General features: G+C 42.4%; 1 protein-coding gene across 1 annotated transcript in view; it reads right to left on the bottom strand.

Moving 5' to 3' along the window:
• The window catches only part of ATP13A5 (ATPase 13A5), an 83,095-nt gene that overhangs the window by 42,595 nt on the left and 19,225 nt on the right, over positions 1-21,275 (bottom strand). Inside the window, exons 7-12 of the mRNA XM_016200131.2 lie at positions 20,902-21,036; positions 14,756-14,828; positions 13,689-13,817; positions 9,028-9,198; positions 6,626-6,783; positions 3,714-3,902 (exon numbers count right to left, since the gene is read on the bottom strand). Of these exons, the coding sequence (XP_016055617.2) occupies positions 3,714-3,902; positions 6,626-6,783; positions 9,028-9,198; positions 13,689-13,817; positions 14,756-14,828; positions 20,902-21,036 (855 nt within the window). The remainder of the gene's footprint in view (positions 1-3,713; positions 3,903-6,625; positions 6,784-9,027; positions 9,199-13,688; positions 13,818-14,755; positions 14,829-20,901; positions 21,037-21,275) is intronic.

Genomic DNA, 21,275 nt, shown 5'->3' with positions numbered 1-21,275 from the left:
CAGTTTGGTAATAAAATGTCATTAAAGGGCTTTGAGAATAAAAAGAGCAACAGAGGGCTAAACAAACGTTAATTGATGTCCATGAGTGGGCTTATTGTTAATGTAACAGAGAATTCAAAAGAGAACTGAGTACGATCATAGCACTTTTAATTTGCTCATTGTTGCACAGTCTGTCACTAGCTACAGATCCCAATGTCTTCAGTAGGTAGGCTAACAGCCTTGGCCTGCTCAACACCATTCAGAGTAAGGAGCTGGGACCGCAGTGTCAACACTAGGAGGCAGAGCAGAGCACTACGAGTGTTGGGGAATAATACCCTGTTTCAACACTGACGCCAGGCCTCTAACAATACTTTTTGAAGGTCATCTCAGTATAAGACTCTGAATTTTCTAGCTTTCTACTAAATGACATCTTCTATCATTACAGACCATCCCATCAGCATAGTGCTTTACAGTGAAATGCTTGCAATTCTTACAACTGAGTAAATAGGGCAGAGACAGTCTCAGGCTACAGGTGAACGGAGCAACCTCGGGGCACAACGGCCTGGAAACTGGAGAGGAAGAATCAGCGTTCAGTGGTCTAGAGTCTTCTACTAGACAATAAATGTAAAGTGAATTCGGCAAAGCATGTGGAAGGACAAAGCCCAAGCTGACTTCTGAAGAACTAAGGCATCTTTGTTGTAGTAATTCATTTGGACTTTAGGGAAGGCTAACGTGCTCGTGTGAGTTAGCCCTTGAAGAACAACATGAAAAGCTATTTGCTTCCTTTCCCTCCTACATTTTATAGGAAACCCTATCTGCTTGTTTCTAAATCCCCTTGAGTTGTACCATTCCAAAAAGACGTAGCAACTCAGTCCAAATGGAGATGTTTTCCTGGTGATTAGATTATGTTTTTAAGCATCAATATTTTGAACATGAAAACAGAGATGGCAGGGCAGCAAACAGAAATGGGACCATGTTATCTATCTGCGTGAAAATGACCATTATACAATAAAACTGACCAGAGAATGGAAAGAAACCTAAATTGTAGTTGTGGTTCTGAAGATAATAAAATAGATAAAGAAAAATTCTTAGCATAAATCCTAGCCCAGGCTTGGGCTGAATTAAATAGAAAAGACAGAACGTGTTTTAGAGAACTTACAACAAACCAACGTCAGCTCAAGATGTACATGGGAATAAATGTACTCAGAAGCTCACTGGTAAATATCTTCTAAATTGAAACAGCACTAGATGGAAATTCAATAATTCAATTAATTGTAGAGTGCTTTATTCCTACATCACGATGGCAGAGCTTTATAATGTGAAAACAAGAAACTTAAAGATAATTGCAGCTCAATCTTCTTATCTCAAAAGTCACGCAGAAAATGAATATCAAATTCAAGATTAGGTTGCTCATTTTGCTGATCCCCAATCAAGATTTCTTTGCACTATAACATGTCATCATGCCACCAAGAGTTTGGCCAAGCTTGCTGAGGAGTGGTCCCTGACACAGACTAGCAGAGGAGCACAGGAGGATGGGGAGGGAAAGCTTTACATGGACTGTAAGACAAACACCCTGTGTAAAATTAGCTCTCAAAATAGCCAAATATAATGAACATATTTTATAAATCTTCCTCCTATATTCTAGATACTAGTGAGGCCATTGGGTAAGTAATGGGAATCCCTATCAGAAAATATCCAAAAGGCTGTTATCCGGCCCTGAATCGAAAAGAAAGCTACTGTTAAGTTAACCCTACTGGTTCCCCATTGGTGACACTAGAGGACTTTCTTTGCCAAAGCAAATAAAAAAGAATAGGACTAAAGCAGTCTGATGAATTTCAGAGGGAAGGTGAGGGTAGGGAGTGGGAGGTGGGGAGATTAATCAAAGAACTTATATGCATACATATATGACCTATGGACACAGACAATAGTGTGGAGAAGGCATGGGGGAGTGAGAGGGGGTGGGATGGCGGGTGGAGGGGATCAATGGGGGGAAAAGGGGGAGACATCTGTAATACTTTCAATAATAAAGATAAATTTAAAAAAAAAAGAATAGAATGATCTAAGAGCTATGCCACTTCCAACTAAGGATGAAGACTTGTCAAGTCTGCACATGGTGTCTCTCCAGTTTGTCCACTACTCTCCATTCCTGCCCCAATTTTGGTCTAGGCAATGAGTGAGCTCTTCAGTTGCCCCCAGATAGTCTCCTGCTTCAGCCCTATCTCCCTTCTATCCCTTCTTACCAGTTCTCCCATTGTAATGACTAAAACACACCTATTGAAATGTCACTGGTCTTCTTAAAGAATAAGAAGGGCTCCCACTCCCTTCATGACAATGCCCCACTCCTTCACTTGGCACATCAGACCCTGAGCAATTGGGCTCCTTCTCTCCAGCTACATTCCCTACCGATAGCCCACATTCCAGCCACACCCCAATGAACCTGATCCCCCCATGCTCCAGGCCCTCACATTCCTGTGCTTCTGAGCGGCTTGGCTCTGAGCCTAGGACTCATTCTGTCTAACAACCAAAGCCAAGCTCAGAGGTGGCCTCCCACCTGTGGCAGGTAACTGCACCTTGATTCTTTGTTTGTACTTGTATTAAGCACGCATCTCACTGCATTGTCGTTATCTGCATTTCCATTTACCTGCTTCCTTAGCTGGACCATGAACTTCTCAAGAGCTAGGAACATGTCATTAATGGGGCTCTCTGCCAATGTGGGTTAATTAAAAAGTGGCCAAGCCTTTATGGATTATTCAAATGCAAATGAACTGAAGCCCTGGAAGGAAGAAGCCAGGAGCATTGCATAAGAGCAGTGAAGCTGGCCTGCCTGAGCTGAGGGCACCACCTGAGCGTAAGGCAGCTGACACTGAAGTCCCCCCAGGTCCCCTATAGGAGAAAGGAGTGGTCTCAGGACCTGTTCAGCATGTCCCATCTGAACCTACTCCTCCTTTGCCACCTTTCCAAGGCCCTAAGCACGGAGACAACCTTCCCTTGTCCTGAGTCGTGATAACCTGGGAAACGAAGGAGAAAAGGTAGGCCAGAGAGCATGAGTGGGGCCATTGTCCACTCCTGCCCTCTCCTTAGAAGAAGATCAGGGGAAGCGAATATGTTCACTTAAGCTCAGGATGAAGCACTGCAGGGAACCGACATGCCCCTCATATTTTTGCTCTAAAACAGCCAGTCCCTCCTAGAAGTTATTACAGTAAGAGATTGTTTTGAAACCCAAAATAGAAACAAAAAATATTAAATTTCACAGGACTAAATTTATGATGTGATGACTAATCCACTTCCTCTGGACTCAGTAACACAGGCTTCTAGAACAGCCATTTTCAATCTTTTTCATCTCATAGCACACGGGAGCTAATTACTAAAATTCTGCGGCACACCAAAACATATTTTTTGCCGATCTCACACACAAAAAATAATAGGTATAATTTTGATTCATTACATCAGACGGCTATTGTGTTGGCTGCTGTCATTTTTTCTTTGGACAGTCTAAGGGAAAGAGGTCCCGGCCCTGACTGAACAGCAGGCAGTGCATGTTTAAACATCCTCGAGGCCCGGCTGGTGTGTGGCCACTCGGGATCGCGAGCTCCCTCGAGCCCACTGTGCGGCCTTCTCGGGCCTCAGTGCTCCCATCTGGGAGATGAGGGCACCGGACTGCACATCCGAGGCCCTTCCCAGCTGTGCTGTGCCCTGAAACCATTGGCCTCCAACCCGGAAAGTTAGGCTCATACTTTGTCAAAGCACACGAGGTTTATTTGCCCGCACATATTGATTCTCTGTGGGGAGATACAGAAGATTTTCTTTTTCTTCAGCCTCTTCTGCGCATACACGATGCCTGTGGTCAGGGCAGCTGGCAGCACCGGAGGGACAGTCACAGTGAGGAGGATCAGAGCCATGGTTGCAGTTTCTCCTGGGGAGACCTGGGGAGGGGAGGGACATCTGGGTTAGCCCAGCAGAGCAGGCCGGCCCCCTTCCTGGCACCATCTCCTGCAACACCACAGGAGCTCTAGAAACTCAGAGTATTCCCAGCGAGTGAGCTCTCTCTGTGGGGCCGAGTGTTCTCTTGGCTGTGCCTGATGAATGAACAAATTGTCTCCCACTGCACCACAAAGGAGGCTCTGGTCCTGACCCCACATCCTCTGTGCCCTTTCCTGGCTTGGTTTCTCTCCACTTAGCATTCCTTCCGCTAAGAGTGTGCATCCCTTCTTGGCCTACCCATACACTCTCTGGACTTCCAGGGCGCTGGGACTAGCCTTGAGTTGTAACATTTCGCACAGTGACTTGACTCTTGGATTATAAATCTCTCTCCCCCTGTAGCCTACCGACTCCTTGGGCGCAGCAGCTGTGGCTTGGTCATGTTGAATTTATCTTATCCATCTCTAGACAGAGAGCTTAGCACTGTTCCTGACACCGAGGAGGTGCTCAGCATCACAATGAATGAACGGCAACTTGATGAAGACTATGATCAAGATTCTGCTAAGACCTCAGCAAATATTATCTGCTACAGGGAAGCCAATAATAAAAATAGCTTGTTCTCACTGGACACACACTCTGGCACAGGCACTGTGTTAGGCTACACACATTACTTAGTTACTCCACAATAACCTCATGATGTAAATACCATTATTTTTCCTTAAGCACTTAATAAATGAGGAAACCAAGGCTTAAAAAAATTAAAAACTTTAACAAGGACACATGCAAGTTAAATGGTGAGGATCTGAGCTCTAGTCTGTCCTACTCCAAGGCACAAATGCGTAACCAATGTGTTTTACTATCAAGCCAATTCTCAAGGAGCCAAGGTTCCAGGTAGGTCTGAAGAAGGGCTGATAAGGGCAGGGCCAAGATCAAATCACAGAGTGGCTTATTTCATTTTTCACATACCCTAGGTTTTTATGAAGTTAACCATAATTTTGGCCATAAGGTCTTCTTTTGAGTACTGAAATCACAGATTCAATTTCAGTAGCCATGGCTGCTAGATACATCTTTGGTCCAGTCTCAGTTTATTGTGAAATCCATCATTCCCTGCTCTTCCCTTCCCCAGCCACAGAGGAGTTTTGACCCTAAGGACTCAGCCCTGCCTAATCCTGAGCTGGTGCAGAGAGAAGCAGCCAACAGCTCCACAGGTTTTGACCCACACGAAGATAGGGTCTGCGAATAGCTTTGTTGCTTTGGTGCATATTGGATGTTGAGTCCTGCTTAAGAAACCTTCCTTCCCCATCACTGCCAGGACCTCCTAGTCCACAGGACAGGGCTTTTTGCTTATTTTTCTGCTGAACACTCTTGCTCCCCAGATGAAACTGGTACATTGCCTGGAAGTTCACCCCCTCTGGCTTTGATAGTCTGCCTTGCTCTTTCAGGGTCCATTCTATTCATGCCAATATGACCTGGCCTCCTCTAGATGTGCAACCTGGGGACTTATTTCATATTGAAATGACCATTCAGAGATCAAGTGAGAGCATGAACATCACCTAGAAATTCTTATAACTGTGTCTTTGCCCATCAATATTCACCCCTCTCCATCCCAACACACACACAGAATGTGCTTGATGCTACCAGTTGGGGCATTGTAATTAGACCACCCACACTCAGTTTCATACCCACGTTAGAATCCTTATTTCTTTTCTTCTTCCCTGTGAGCCCACACTGCTACCATCTCAGCATGTCTCACAGAAAAGACAGCACGGCTCACAAGAGAATCAGGCCCTCAGGACCAGAAAAGCCTGAGAGGTCAACTGTGACAACCTTTCCCTCTCCAGTCATCACAAGTATTACGAGCGTGACCTCCAAATGAAACAAACACCCTGAAGCTTAAAAGGAAGTGGGACTCCATGCACCATGCAGCTCTGTAAAAATAGACATTGTATTTCATTTCAGAACCTAAAAAAAACACACAGGGGCAACTCACTGACTGTATGGTATGTTGGGTATGCCCTGGACAATGTATACACTCAACTATGTCAACACTCACAAATAATCCAGACTTTTAGGCATGGCACTCAAGATCTCCTTCAATCGGATCTACTTCTATCTTGTTAGACTTAATCTCTTAATTGCTTGCTGGTGCCAGAGGAGCTGTGTGCATTTCTTCTTGGTGTTTGCTCACTCAAATTAGTATGCCCTGCCTGATCTCTGCTCTGATTAACTAAACCCTCCCCATCGCATCAGGCTTAAGAAACATGTATTTCCTCTGAGGCTCTTTGGCTTGGGTATCACCAATGCCACACATCAGTAACCTCTCATTCCCATCCAAGTGGTGAAAGGAGCTGTGAACTTTGCAACTTTTTACATTTGCACCGTCCAATATAATTTTTACTAACCACATATGGCTATTTAAATTTAAATTATTTAAATAATTGAATTAATTAATTTAAAATAATTGATGAAAATAAAATAAAATTGAAAATTCACTTCCTCAGTTACACTAGCTATACTTCAAGTGCTCAATAAGCATGCACAGTTAAGGGCTACCAAACTGGAGAGTGTCCATATTGCGTAGAGTATTTCCATCATCTAAGCAAGCTCTACTGGACAGCATTGATTCACAGAATAATGGGACTCAGAGGTAACCTAATTTAACCCTTTGAGTTGGGTCAAACTCCTTGAGAAAACTATGCTATTAAAAAGCCTTACCCCCAGTACTTACTCCATGGTACATGTACACACCAAGGGCATAGAAAAAACCCACAACTCCAAGGAAGGCCAGGAACACTATGAACTTGAAGGCATCACTGTATAGTTTGAAGTTCAGAGGCCGGGGGTAAAGGATGGATCTCACCAAGTCCCCTTTGGCTGTATTGTAACCTGCAATACAGGTGGATAATCACAGGTGGAGTAAGGCCCTTTTATACAGTTTCCTGAAAACCAGAAGTGGTTTGCATTGAATTAGGGGTTGGTTAGAGGGTCATTTGAATATGGAATGAAAAGAGCATTGCTATGATGTAACAGTGTATTTACATTTATTCTTCTCACAATTTACAGGAAACAGTAAGTAGCATTCCCTCAGCCCAACTCAGTTTCTGTTTCTCTGGGAGTCGATGCTTCAGGGGCTCACACTGGAGCTCCCCACTCACACGTGGGCTTGGGGAAAGAAGGAAGCTGATGAATGTGGTGGCCAGAGAAGACGAGCTTCCCAAAGAAGAAGACTTTAAAGCAAAAATGTGTCGAAACTAATAGAAAATTAAGAGCAAAGGAAGGCACAAGGCAAGCAAGTTCTTGAATATATATGTCTCTGATCATGTCATTTCAGTTTTATGCTCCAAAACCTTCCAGGACACCAATTTTTTTTTAGAATAAAGATCACATTTCTAGGCTTGGCATTTAATGTCCCTTTAAAGCTGGTCTACCCTTCCTTGCTCAACGTCTGTCTTAACCATCACTGGTCCCAGAAGACCCCTGTGCTTTACTTCCTTTGTGTTTTGCAGACACAAATTAACATGTTTTTCCAGTTCTCTGATGTGATCGGCTAAATCCTTCCTATCCTATCAGGCTTGGTTCAAAATGCCATTTCATCGAATAATGCCATTTCAGAGTTCTGTTTTTATACTTCATATCAGAAATATTTTCTCTGCTTTTTGGAGTCCCTGTAACACTTGGTATATGGCCCCCATCACTGCTCTGTGTTTTAGTTAGGTATCAATCCATCTGTCTCCCCGCACCACACCATAAATCTTCTTTAAGGGCAAGGAGTACCTCATGATTTTTTTCTGTAGCCCTCAGTGCATAGCACTTGGTAGATATTCATTAAGATCTAAGTTATTAATATCTAAGGTTGACTACTATATATTCTAGATATGAGTCAGTATCATATGTATGAAACTTGCCTTAATCCCACTACTTGACGAACATCTGGTCTCCTGAAGCATGGCTTGGCAGGCTTAGTAGAAAAGAAGCAGAATTTCCTCTAACCTGTCACCATAGCATTTTATAAGCTCAGATCATGTGGTTTCCATGATCTCCACCCATTAGTTTCTGCGTATCAGCAGGCTGAGAGATGTTCTCTTGCCCACTGACTACTTTAAACAAAACTTAATGTTTTTAATTTGAAAAAAATCAGGTATAACAATTGAATCTTAGCTTAAACTAAGGCAGAGAGATATCAAAGTGCAAGGTGTGTTTTAGGTCTGTGACTAGGTCAGGTGGAAGAAACACAGCTCAGGGGTGACCACCAGAGCGGGGACAGGTCATAGAAGGTGTCAGCTATGTGATGTCATGTGAAAGGCTGGGATTAATTTTAACAATCTTGAAAAATCCTTGAGCATAATGTGTGTAAACTGCTTCAAGTTATGTTTTATAGATGTGGCTTGGTGATAGGTTGAGGAATAGGTTAGAGAAAGGTTGAACGAAATTCAAGCAAAAGTACTTGAGGTGAAGGTTGAAAGGGAACAGTCGAAAGCATGTTTCTGTTGTAATAGTTCAGACAGGATATGGTGAAGGCCTGGACACAATGGGGGTGAAGGAGAGGGAGACAGGACTCAGGAGGTGTTTGTGGAGTGGGCAGGATGTGGTGCCCTATCTGGTAGGGGAGAAAGCGAGGAGTTACGATGATATGAAGACACTAGCCAGACGGTGATGTCAACAGAAAGAAGTGATGGGGAGGGTGAGTTCACGTTCAGATGCCTTGACTTGGAAGTGTGTGTGGGGAACCTGGGTGGAGGTGTCCAGCAGGGACCTTGACATAACAGCCCAGCAAGCAACTCTGAAAGAAAAATGCCCTCACGTGATAGTGGTTGAAACTGTTTTCTCGGTGCTCAGAGTGGGCAGAGAGAAGAGAAGAAGCTCTTGGACACAAGGAAAAGCAAGGACGCCCTTTTGCCTTTGAGGACATGCACTTTATCCCTGTGTTTGCTGCACCATCTACAAGGGCTTTAGCAAGAAGCATTCGGTGGACAATGGTGGCAGCTCAGAATAATAAGGGCCTGCTTGGGAACGAGTGTGGCTGTTATTTCCAGAATGTGGCAAACTCCGTAATCACAAACAAGCTTTCCCCCAATCCAGCTCCCCCACCTTCAATCAAAGACTAAGTTTATGAGAGTGGAACTGACTAACCTGTTTGCAAAACGACTGCTCTCACTGGGCCCTGCGCAGAGGGCTTGACTTGGATCACTTCCGTGCCACAGAAAAGCACGTGTTTCCGATAGTCCCCCGAGCTGTGGGATTTCCAGGGCATGGTATTCTCCGTATGGGGCAATGGCGTCTTTGTGACAGGTATACTTTCTCCTAAAGAAGATTGCATTTGGATTCGGTGTGAGCTCTAGTTATTTAGAGCTGGTGCTCAACAGTTTCAAGAAAGTATACAACCACAGCTAGCCCGTCTGAATGCCCATCCACTGAGTCAGATGACTGTTCTTAGGGATGCTGGCGATGCAAGGTGTGGGACACTGGATTATATTTGCTAAGTGGCTCACAGAACTCAGGCAAACACATACTTACATTTATCAGCGTATTAAAGAATATGATAAAGGATACAGATGAATGGCCAGGTGAAGACACACAGGGTAAGGTATGGAGGGTCCCTACTGCAGGAGTTGGGGTGCATTACCCTCCCACAAGTGGATGTGTTCACCCACTTGGAAGCTCTTTGAACCCTGTACCACTGGGATTGTATGGAGGTTTCCTTGCATAGACGTAATCAATTATCAACTCCATTTCCAGCCACTCTCCCTTCTCTAGAGGATGGGGGTGGATGGCTGAAAATTCCAAGCTTCTAATTATGACTTGGTCTTTCTGGTCCATCCAGGAGCTCACCCAGGGTCACCTCATTGGAACAAAAGACGCTCCTAGTGCTCTTAACACTTAGGAAATTATCACGAGGAGCTTTTTAGGAGCTTTGTAGGAGGGTGATGCACCCCACTTCCAGATGAAGCCTATCCAAGACCCCTTTTATCGTCTCATTTTTTTTCTGAAAACTCCTTAGGCTTTCCAATTGTCATTACTAATAAACTTCAAACATTTTTGCTGGATTGTCAAAGCCACCACAATCTGAGCCTCACTGGCTGTTGTTCCCTACCCCAGCTCCAGCTAAACCAGGCCACTTGCACATCCTGTCATGACTGACTCCCATCCTTTGCCAGTACCATTCCTCTCCTTTCTGATGGCTGTGGAATGGGATATTTAAGATACAAGGCAAATTAGCTCAGAGTGCAAAAAGATACATTTCAGAGACAAAATAAAAATGTTAATAATACTTCCTGGCTGTCAGATTTAAAAAGCACTAGAATGAATTTAAATTCCATTAGTCTTTTGCTAAATGTTTAATTAACAAGAAAGCATGTCTTATTTCTAATTTGAGGATACTATTATATTGATTTATAGTTATCCAAATTTAGGTTCTGTCTCTCCTTCTATGTAATAACTGAGGGCAAGGACTGTGACATGCATAACTTTTTATATTCTTCATTTTCCCTACTGGTATGTAACAGGTTCAAAATACATATTTTTGCTGAATGCTTAGATTGATAAAAAAAAACAATTACCCAGGTTTTTCTATGATTGGTTTTTCAAAACTAGTTTTCCACCATGGTGCATTTAATACATCCGAAGGTGCAAGAAGCAGTAAAATGTTTAATATTGGTCTTGCATATTCTTCAGGAAATTCCTTTATCCAAGCACTATCCGTAAGTCCTTTCCTTTAGAACAGTTATGATATCCACTCATCGTGTGGATTTGTCAGTTGCATTCTAAATGGCTTTGTAAAAGGGATAGAATCTGACAAATCTCCAAATTGCTGTGTCACATTGTTTTTAAATCAGCCTTTGCAAAGGCAGATACTTATAGAATCACAAGTGTTTTTCTGCCTTTGGATCATAGAAAATTAATCCACAATTTATAATTAGACTAATATTAATGAGTAGATTCTGCACACACAACCAACTTTATCGGAAACAGGCAGGAAGCTATTCAGTCACCAGAGATGGCAGTCATTGGACGTAATGTTCCACAGATAAGGTTCAACTCAGACCATTTTACACAGAGACGATGATTTTCAAGTCTCTCTTACCCTGTTCACATATCAATAAGGAGTCTCGCACTTGGGTTTTCTTGGAATCCCAAGAAAGAATGGATCTTCCTACAAAAGTTTGGAGGCCTGAGTAGAGGGTTTCATCATGAATTTTAGAGTCTACTTAAGAGTAAGAACAAAGGCTTCCTGTACCCCATGCTTTTCTTCTGCCACTTTTCTAGCTAAATAAAAATCCCTGGACTGGCAGTGGAGAGAAAATCCAAAGGAATCTTAGATATTGTGTGTCCCTGGGAGCAGGGCCCTGCACCAAAGTAGGGTATGGGAGCTTTCTAGGAGTCTGTGGAAACTGAGAGCCAAAGGCACCTGGGTCCACCTCCCTTTCCAGGTAAAAGGCCTGGGACGTTCCCCAAGCCCAGATTGAAATGGGGACACCAGAAAGAAGGGCTGCCCTAGACTAGAGCCCCCTCCACGATGCCTTGCACCACATCAGGCAGCCAGACTAGAATCTGGAGCACCTCAAACCGATGGGGATAACTGTCTGACTTATACCAGACTCTTCACACTGCACACCTCCAAGAGTGGCAAAATTTGGAGCCAAAATAAAAATTAAATGTAGTTATAAAATAAAGTGAATTTTCTTGCATATTTGAGCTTCATGAAATAAGATGATGCTAAGGAGATGGGGGGGAGGAAGGTCTTACAACAGGCATGTGCTATAGATGGGAATGTCGGGTTGAGAGACAAAGATGAGGCACACAGAAACGACAGCAGCAGCTCTGCTCGCCTCAGCACCCTCCCCCTCACGCCCAGGGTCCCTCACGACTGGGAGCAAATGCCACCCCCAATTCTAATTCGCTCACTTGCTAGCTGAGCAGCCCTGATCTCTTTTCACTTCAATGCCCTCATCTGTAAATTGGGTATTATAATAGCTCTTAGCCTAATTTGTTTTATACCACAATGAAGTGAGATATAAAAGTTATTTATAAAATATAAACTGCTCTATAGGTGCTAGGAGTATTTGCTGTTCTTGTTTTTACATATATAAAGACTTCTATATATGTAAAGGTCTATTTTGCAAATAGAGAAAAGATACCTGAGTCACATTTGTGGACAAATGCTCTAGGAATACACTTTCAGTTTCAGGAATTTAACCCTAATCTGTTTATTCAATCAGCATCCTTTCCACAAATAAGCACATGAGTGGAAGGATCTATGTAGTCTGTGTAAGCAAGGATTTAGAGCATGGTGGTGCTTAGAGCTTCTTGAAGAAATGAATAAGAAGTATTTCTGTGTTATATGTCTGTCTGTGAAATTGACTTTTACCAGTATTTAGATTACATAGATATTAACGCTGGTGACTTTATTTTCCCAGAAACAGACCCTAGAAAAAGCCATTTACCACTGAAGGTCACTTTAGGCCAGTTTTGCACATCTGTGGAAAGAGAGTCTTGTTTACCACTTCTGCTTCTCTGGAACTCTCTGAGTGTTTCTCAGAGTCAACGCAGGAACTGTGCACCTGAGTCAGGCCCAGGGGAGTGAGTCCTGCTTCCCGCCCTCCCGTTTGCTCACAACCACGCTCTCTGTCACCGGTGAGAGAAGCCAGCCTTCGCTGGCAGGTTGCTGGGAGATGTGAGGCAGCTGCTGCCTCTGAGTGAGGAGGACAGTTCTTGGGCTTGGGGCTGGCACATTGGGTACTGTGGCAACATTCTGGATGAAGGATATGATTAGCATGCAAATCCTCATCAGTGGCATTATAAGAAAGTTAGATTTCAGCACATTAAAGGGTATTTTGCAATTACACTGAACATATTTGTGTTTACCACATTTTCTCGCCTCAATTTTAAATTAAGCAGACTGATTTTTAATTTGAAATCTGCTTGTGTTTTATAATTTAGGAAAAATAATGATTCCCTTTACATTTAGGTGATGTTAAAAAAGTGTGTGTGTGTGTGTGTGTGTTCCTGTCTTTAGCTACTTGGAAACAGAAATATGCAACAATTTGTAAGCACAAAAGACAAATAGTTTCTATTTTTGTGCTGCTATAGAGCCTCTTCGTCTCTCACTAGGATGTTCTGTGTTGTTGTTGTTGTTGTTGTTTTTGCCTAAAGAATATTCTGCAAGTGGTGCCTTACTAATTGCACAAATTCAAGTGGACTTTACAAAGTACAAGTGAGAACAAGGACAGTTTAAACCATAACTAGAAATCTGGCTTCCTGCTCAGTGAGCATCTAGAAATATGATTCTAAAGAACAAACCCGTTACACCGCCTGTTACTTTCCCGGAAGGGTGAGCTCAGTCTCTTCCCAATGACACCTGGGACCTGGGTGTCCATCTATAGAGAGCAGGGCTGGATATAATCTCTGCACCCTGCCGGATGTGAGTGTTGGTAGTTTTAAGTTGTGTTTTGCTTGGATAGAAATGAAAACCATCCTCATATTATGAACAAATTGTGCATCAAACTGTGTAGTGTGATCCCACCCTCCTCGGAATCCAAAGCACCCAATTCGCCCCCCACCCATGAGGCAGTCAATTAATCACATGTTGTATTGGACTTCTTTTTTCAGTATTTATCGTGTCTTGATTCTTTTACTGTGCAATGTTTCCTGTTTGCATATTTTGTGTCTCCCTCAGCCATGCCTCAGTGCCTTAGCAGGGGCCGGGTATAAGGCAGGTGCGCATACAGTGACTGCTTTGCCAGCACTCGGCCTGGTGTTGCACAGGAAAGAAGACGCTGCGTGGCAATGCCTACCTGTGAGCATGCCTTCGTTCACCACACAGCTTCCGTCAATCAGAACAGCGTCGCATGGCAGTGAACACTTCCCTGCAAGAATGAGGACATCTCCGGGAACCAGGAGACGGGATTCCAGCTCCTGCAAGCCTGCACAACAGCAGAGTTTTCATGACTAGCTGACCTTTTCCTCAAAAATGAAAGCGACTAACAAACTCTTGTCAACCTGTTGACAAGCACTACCCTGAACGTTCACCCTTTCCAGCCCCTTCCCACTCAATCACAAATTCCCAGGAACCAGGATTAGGGATTTGATTTCTGGGCTAGAGCAAAGAGTTAGCTCAGCCACAAGACTCGACGTCGATCCTCGTACCTGGGACAGTGCTCTGCCCACAGAAGACGCTCGAGGGCATTGGTCAAAGGAAGACAGACTGCCCCTCTACCGCTGCTTATTCTCTTGGGCTGAGTTCCTGACCCCCGGTGGCACACTCTGTCCTTTGAATGAGACCTAATGTCAGACAGCTTCTGCTGCCCTGGGCTACAGCCTCTGGTCCCTCACAGAGAGCCATGGCCGCCTCCCACCCCCGGGGCTAGGTCAGGAGCCAATACCAGTGTCCAGCCAGCCACCTACAAGCCTCATTCAGGCTTGTGTTCTGGATAACAAATTAAAGTGCGTGATGCGGAGTCTGTCTGGAATGCCTAGTTAGGGAAACCAAAAAGCCATAAGAAGGCTTACCTAGTAATATTTAAATTAGGGAAATACGGAGGGCAGAGGAAATTTGAAGTAACCCATACATTGGGTAAGGCTGGTTTAACCAGGGCTGGGATGAGGGTGAGCCATGTGAGGTACCTATGGTAGAAAATTCAACAAGGTTCTCACTCTCAGGGTTGCTGCAGGTACAGGTCAGCATTTGCATGGCCTTGCTTTCTTAAATTTTGCATCTCAGATGCCTTATTTGCCTCACCTTAGCCCCAGTCCTGGGTTCAATCAGAAAAGCCTTTTCTGTCATTGACTAATAATAATACATGAGACTGATTCCACCCTGAAATATTAGGGTGCTAAAGGTGGCAGAACACACATCACTTACCTTTGCCTTTTACGATGATTGTAACCTGGACTTTGTTGTGGTCCTCCACAAGGTTGTGCAGCTTAACTGATTGCTACCAATTGAAAGTCAATGTTTAAATATTAGATTGTCCATAACCCAAAAACAACTTGTTCTCAATGCAGTAAATACCGAGGCTGCTGTCACAGTCAAACATTCTTAGCAAAGACTCAAGTTCAACTTTGGACGCTCTTGTTTCCCTGCCTCAACCCCTCCTCTATCCAACCTTCTATTTGCAGAAGCAAATATGCTCATTAGTTTGATGCTATTTCAATCCCAGGACAAATAATGCACAGCCACTGCCCTCCAGGGACCTAAGCTAAGCTGAAGCACAGATGCTTCACTTCTGCAGGATGTATGGTTAGACTGGGGAAAATGAGATCACAAACGGGTCACTTCCTCCTCTGTGCCTCTGTTTCCCTGCCTGTAAAACATCAAAGCTGAATGTGACTTGTAGGTGAATTTTCCTTGTAAGAGTCTGTGAATACTTGGGTTGTGTTTTAATTGTATGTGAAACAGTCATCCCCTCCTTTAGGAACTGCTGGATTTTCATATTGGGTAAGTCTACAGTCAAGTCACACTGCTTTGTTAGAATCCTGAAGCTGCCACTTACAAGTTATTTGGCTTAAGTCCTTTCCTTCAGCTGAAAGTGAAGAGAACCATAGCTATTTTATGGGGTTGTTTCAGTTAGTTGATTCTTGTCTTAATTGTTCCTTTGGATAGTACGGACTACTATGATAAGAGCTCAGAGAGTGTTGATGATTAATAAGAAGTTGTTGGGAAAACCGTTGTCTGAGTACACCAGCCAGAAACATTGGCCTGAGGTGGAATTCACTGAGATACGACCCTGTGCAAAGCAAAGCAGCCTGGAGAAGCGGAGGCAGCATCTCTTAGCTCAAGAGATAGGAAGGCAGAGGTGAGGCTGCTATGCTGTCCACACAGTTTCCCCCATCGACTGTAGGGGGCGCCATCAGCTAGAGGGAATGGGATGCTGCCTCCCTGGGGCATCCTTGGAAGGCACTGCCCATCTCTGTATAGATATCAGTTACTTAGAAACCCATAAGTAGAAGAGTTCTGAATACTGTCAACAGTACTTAAACACAGCTCAAGCTAATTCAAATACAAACCTTTTCCTTTTCTATGTTAGAGTAAATTATTTTTACCTGTTCTGTGGGTGATTTTTGACATTACCAATGTCACCAGGCTAAGACAAACATTACACACAGTTATGCAACTCTCCTCTTGAGAGGACATAATGAATTCTGTGTTAATATTTATAGACAATTTATTATTTACTTCAGTTTTGCATGAAAAGCTAAACTTCAATCATTTGGACCAATTGAGTAGAAGAAGTGATATTACTGTTCGGCATGTACTCATAGCCCTAACTTGACATCCTGAGGCCCGCCTGTGGGGCAGCCACTTCAATAATGGGTAACAGTGAGAAAGTCTGCGGTGTTCCGTGGCAAGAACACTGGATGCCGTCAAGGTTCCTGGGTTGTGGGCCAGGCTTCCCCACTAACCAGCTACGTACCTGTATATCAGAAATTTCATCACATAAGTTAGTTGCTTCCTCTATAAACAAATGACATTGAATTGGATCACTTTTAAGTCCCCTTCAAGCCCTAAAATGGCATTGTACTGATCTATTTTGTGTATCAGACATTTCTTCAAAACCTCCAAGGCTTCCTAGAAGAAATACCCAGGGTATATTGACTCAAATTAGTGTTCTTTTGAAAACGTTATGCAACTGCTTCATGCCAGGCAGTGTTATAAGCACTTAGAATATACTGCTTGATTTTTTTTTAAATTTTTAAAGTAATCTCATAATAAAAAGGTTATTGTCTCCAACATACATATAACAAAACAAAAACAGAAAAACAGGGATTTGAAAATGTTAAAGTAAGTTGCCCACAGTCATTTACTTACTAAGAATTAAGATTGACAATCAAACCCAGGTTCATCCGGCTCTAGAGCCTTTTCTGTGGATGAAAAGTGCTTGGAAACAGCTCCGTCTCCTTTAAGAAGATAAGCATCCTTCATGATAAATTTCCTTCAGTTACTTTCTTGCTTAGCAAACCCTTTTAGTCAATGCTGTGGTAACTTCCACCGAGTCAAGACGATGACAACACATTTGGAAGTGGTAAAGCATGAGTTAAGAATGCTGGACTGTAATTCTCAAAACTCATTCTGGCCTGAAGCTGGCTTTGTTGGTCAGACTTAGCACTCTGCGTAGCTTCCACGCCTCTGCCAAGCTATTCCCTGGAATGTTCATGGCAGTGTCCTACTAGCAAACTCTTTCTCATTCTACACAGAAAGCCCTGCTCAAATGTCACCTCCACTCCATAAGTCCCTACCACCCCCAGGAAGAATTAATTGCTCTGCTCTCTGTGTTCCCACCTGTATCAGTGTACTGATCACATTCCATTACAGCCATCTGTCTTCTTGTCAGGTCTCCCCTGCGAGTCAGGCGGTTCAAAGAAGGGACCGCGTATTCACCTGCGTATCCCCTGAAGTCCCTCACATAGTAGGCCCTCAGCAAATATTTATTTAATAGAAATGAATTATTCCGCTTCTCCAGCAGCACTGGAATAGGGTAATGTAAGCATCCTCTTTGAGCTAATGTACTCAGAAGCTCTACAAACACAGGTTTCTATGACAACCACCCAGCTAGGAGAAAGCGAGTGTTGTGGTGCTTGCCACGATTTTGAAGCTCACTGCCTGATTTTCATTAGGCCCCCTCTGGTTCTCTAGTCCCTGTTCAGTGGGACCGGAATCCGTTTTCAAGCCTAATTTGCATACTGTTATTATTCGGCATCTGTGCTATGCATCATCCTGGTATTTGCTGTGGCTGGATTTCCTCCAGCGATAAGTAATGACGGCATTAACTCAGGTGTCTTTTGAGCCCAGCTCAGTCATGAATGAAGCAGTATTGGCCAGATACTCTCAGCGCTATTTCTAGCAGCCACCCGTGGAGCCAGCAGTGGAGTGTGCAATACAGTTCAATGGAAATACAGTTGAGTGTCAAGGTTTGCCCTCAGACCCGCACCAAACTTGTTAGAAAGGGGCTGGACAGGGTGTTTCTTGCTTTGACAAGGTAAAATATTTCTGTGTGGCATGATTTAGGGCTACTATAGATGCAGGAAGATGTTTTATTCCACTCTTGTCAACACCCCCTTCTTACAATTTTTAAAAGCATGTGCTTGTTTAGCATGACAGGATGGCAGTAGATGTTCCTTCTTTCATTCCTACCAACATCTGCTTCTGTTATAAAATTATCAAACAATCATTTACTACCCCAAGGAGCTCACAGGTCTCTGAGATTTTGCTCAGTGGGATGGGGTGTTGTTCTTGACTGAGGAGTCAGGAAACCTGGGGCGAAGGTCTATGGCATGAGCAAGTCACTTCACCTGTCCGAATCCCCTCCCCTCTTGCTCAGGTGGGGAGAGGTATAGCAATGGTACGTGTATCATTTTATGTTTGCCGTGCCCCACACAAGCACATCCATTATGGATGCGGGAGCCCTTTGAAAACTATAAAGAGCTAAACAGATATCAACTATTGAGGATTTGTGATTTAAACTGCAAAGATGCAGTTTCAGGAAACTGGCCCATTTTGTATAGTTACAAGATGCCTTACAGGTTGGGTCAGATCAGCTTTCAGTAACAAATACTGACTGTTAATAGGATTAGTGTCTTTTTAAAGAAATCTTGCAATACTGCCATCAAATCTGAAGTTCCTCTGTTAGTCACTGTTTTGAGCAAAGGCATTTAGGAATTTTGTTAAAATGTAAAACCTAAATGTTTAAATTCCATTAAGGATTTTAAAATAAATATTTTAAGGATTACAGATAATAAAAAGAGGAAACCTAATTTTGGAGAAGACATGTTTAGAAGAACAGGAAAAACAGAAACCATAAAGAAAAGGAAAAGATATTTCATTAGACACATTTTTAATATCTGATAAAAGTCAAGTCTAGAAAAGAAAAATAGGCTAAAAAATAAAACCTTCCCACATATATGGTGGATATAAAGATGCAGTAAATAGAAAAAAATAGAAATCTTTATCAGACAAAGAAAATTTATCTCTTTTCTCTAGTAACCGGGAAAATGTAAATTAAAACATCAATAAGACACAATTTTTAAAAAGCATAATAGATTGAAACATATTAAACATCAACATATAACACCAAATGTAGGTGAAGATCTGTGGAAATGAATACTCTCATATGCTGCTGATAGAAGAATAAATTATTTAATGTGGAAAAAATAGTATCAATATCTATTAGCATCCGAAATGTACATATCTTTTCATTTAACAAGTGGGATTTTGGTTGCTTTGCTAATATATGCGCGCGTGTGTGTGTGTGTGTGTGTGTGTGTATGCACACACTAATATGTAAGGGCACACCTATATTGTAGTTATGTTGAACTAAACATATTTGTGGTAGAAAAAATGGAGAGGAAACTCATTTTTCATAAATAATAAAATGACTGAGTAAACCATGGTATGGTAGCCTGGAATAACACATCATTATTTTTAAACAGGATCTAGAAGTATTTGCTTACTTGGGAGATGATCGTTTTATATTTATAAAGTGAAAAATACAAGTTCCAGATTAATGTCCCTGGTAAGATCCTTCTTTAGTAAATCAAATTAACAAATACATAAATGAATCTCCATATAAACTTGGAGTTGCCTCATGATTCAGTCTGATGAATCCTAAATGAAGTAGTAGAACATTTTCTAGAAAGATGCTATAGAAATCTGAGACCTAAAGGGGCTGTGGCGTTATAAGTAATATTAAGCTAAATACTATTTCAGAATGGGTTGGTATGTGATTTATAAGACTCTGTGTGTGTGTGTGTGTGTATGTTTTAAGGGAAGATTTTAACTGGCTATATAATGAACAAAGATGGTAAGAGAGAGGGAGAGGTCATAAACTATAAACTTACTATCACCAATGAGAAGTTCGCATTACACAGGAATCTGGGAATTAGCAGGACAACCTAGGAGGGTCTTCAGGAGTGAAGAGAAATGTGAAGCCCTTAAAACCCATGTTCTGGTTAATAATGCGCTAGCATGGAAAACATACAGCTCCTAACAAAACTAAGTTGGAGTCACTATGGGAGAACATTTAGTCACAAAGGAAAATAACCTATCTTACAAGACAAAGGAACAAAAATTGAAACACTGAGTTAAAGGAGCTCAAAGAGAGAGGGTTTGGAGGCAGATGAAAACAAGTGGCACTGCTGTCCCAGCCAGGGACTTTTGGGACATAATTGACAGGGACACTGGTAAAGAAGATCTCTCTCTTCATCTGACATCATGAGCCCTGCAGGGAACATATACCTGCAACTGCTGTGACCATCTTTGCCACTGTGTGGAGAATCTCTTTCTGGGTGTAAAGACCACATATAGTAAAACACTTCTCAAGCCATGATTTGTAGAAAAATGATCACAGGCTTGAATGTTGGGACAAGATCAAATTACTATAAAAAATTCATAAATGTCTACTCTTGAGTTCAGTAGTACTTATTAAATCACAGATAATGAACAGTTTGCAGACTAGCTCCAGTCCACAGACCATACTTTGAGCAGCACTCTGGTAAAGCAGGGTGAAGAGATAAAGAAAAACAGGTTCCTATTCATTGTTTGAGTACTGTGCCTGGATCTCTCCAGGCCCAAATAAAAACAACCCAAAAATTGTTTACACGAGTTCCTTAATTTAGGTCAAGTTGGTTTCTGTCACTACAAAGTTGAAGCAGTCTTTACTAAAACCCATGGCTAGGATGCTGCCAATCGTTCTCTTTCTAAAACTATGGCTCGCATCATTAATCCACCACAGCCTTCATTCCCATAATATTCAGACACAGCCTAGAGTCCTTTTGAATATAGTATTCATTGCAGCCTTCAGTCTATAATCGGAGTTTCCAAAGACATTTAAATCTACCCAGTATTCCTGCAACCCTCCTCCTGAGATCTCACAGTAAGTAAGTTCTTGCTTTTTTCTTTGTTTTGACATATGTTTAACACAGCAAGTACTTGCTGTCAGTGGAAATTTCATGGATTTTGCTTCTCATATAACAAGGAATGAAATAGAATCCAACTGTGACTTCAGTTCTTACCTGTCGTAAATCATACACACTTAAGACAATGGAGATGATGGACAAGATGATGATGGCCACAGAGTATTCCACATAACTCTGAGACAGCCACAAAGTTAAGGTGAAGGCTTGGAACACATAAAACGGATTTAAAACCTGCAGGCACAAAAATAGCATTTAGGTCACTTGTAGTCAAGATGATGTCATTTCTTTATAGAACAGTATTTCCCATTTTTTACATCCAACAACCTCTAATATTTAACAATGCACTTAGCACTCCATTAACTTTGGTGGAGACAATGTCAAGCACATAGAATGTAATATGATCAAAACTAAATTATTTTAAGCACTCAAAGGCATGGCCACAAATTGATCATTCTTATTATTTTGAATCT

The sequence above is a fragment of the Miniopterus natalensis genome, chromosome 6 (assembly GCF_054644295.1).
Source record: "Miniopterus natalensis isolate mMinNat1 chromosome 6, mMinNat1.hap1, whole genome shotgun sequence".
Lineage (NCBI taxonomy): Eukaryota > Metazoa > Chordata > Mammalia > Chiroptera > Miniopteridae > Miniopterus > Miniopterus natalensis.
This window is presented reverse-complemented; position numbering and strand designations above follow the sequence as displayed.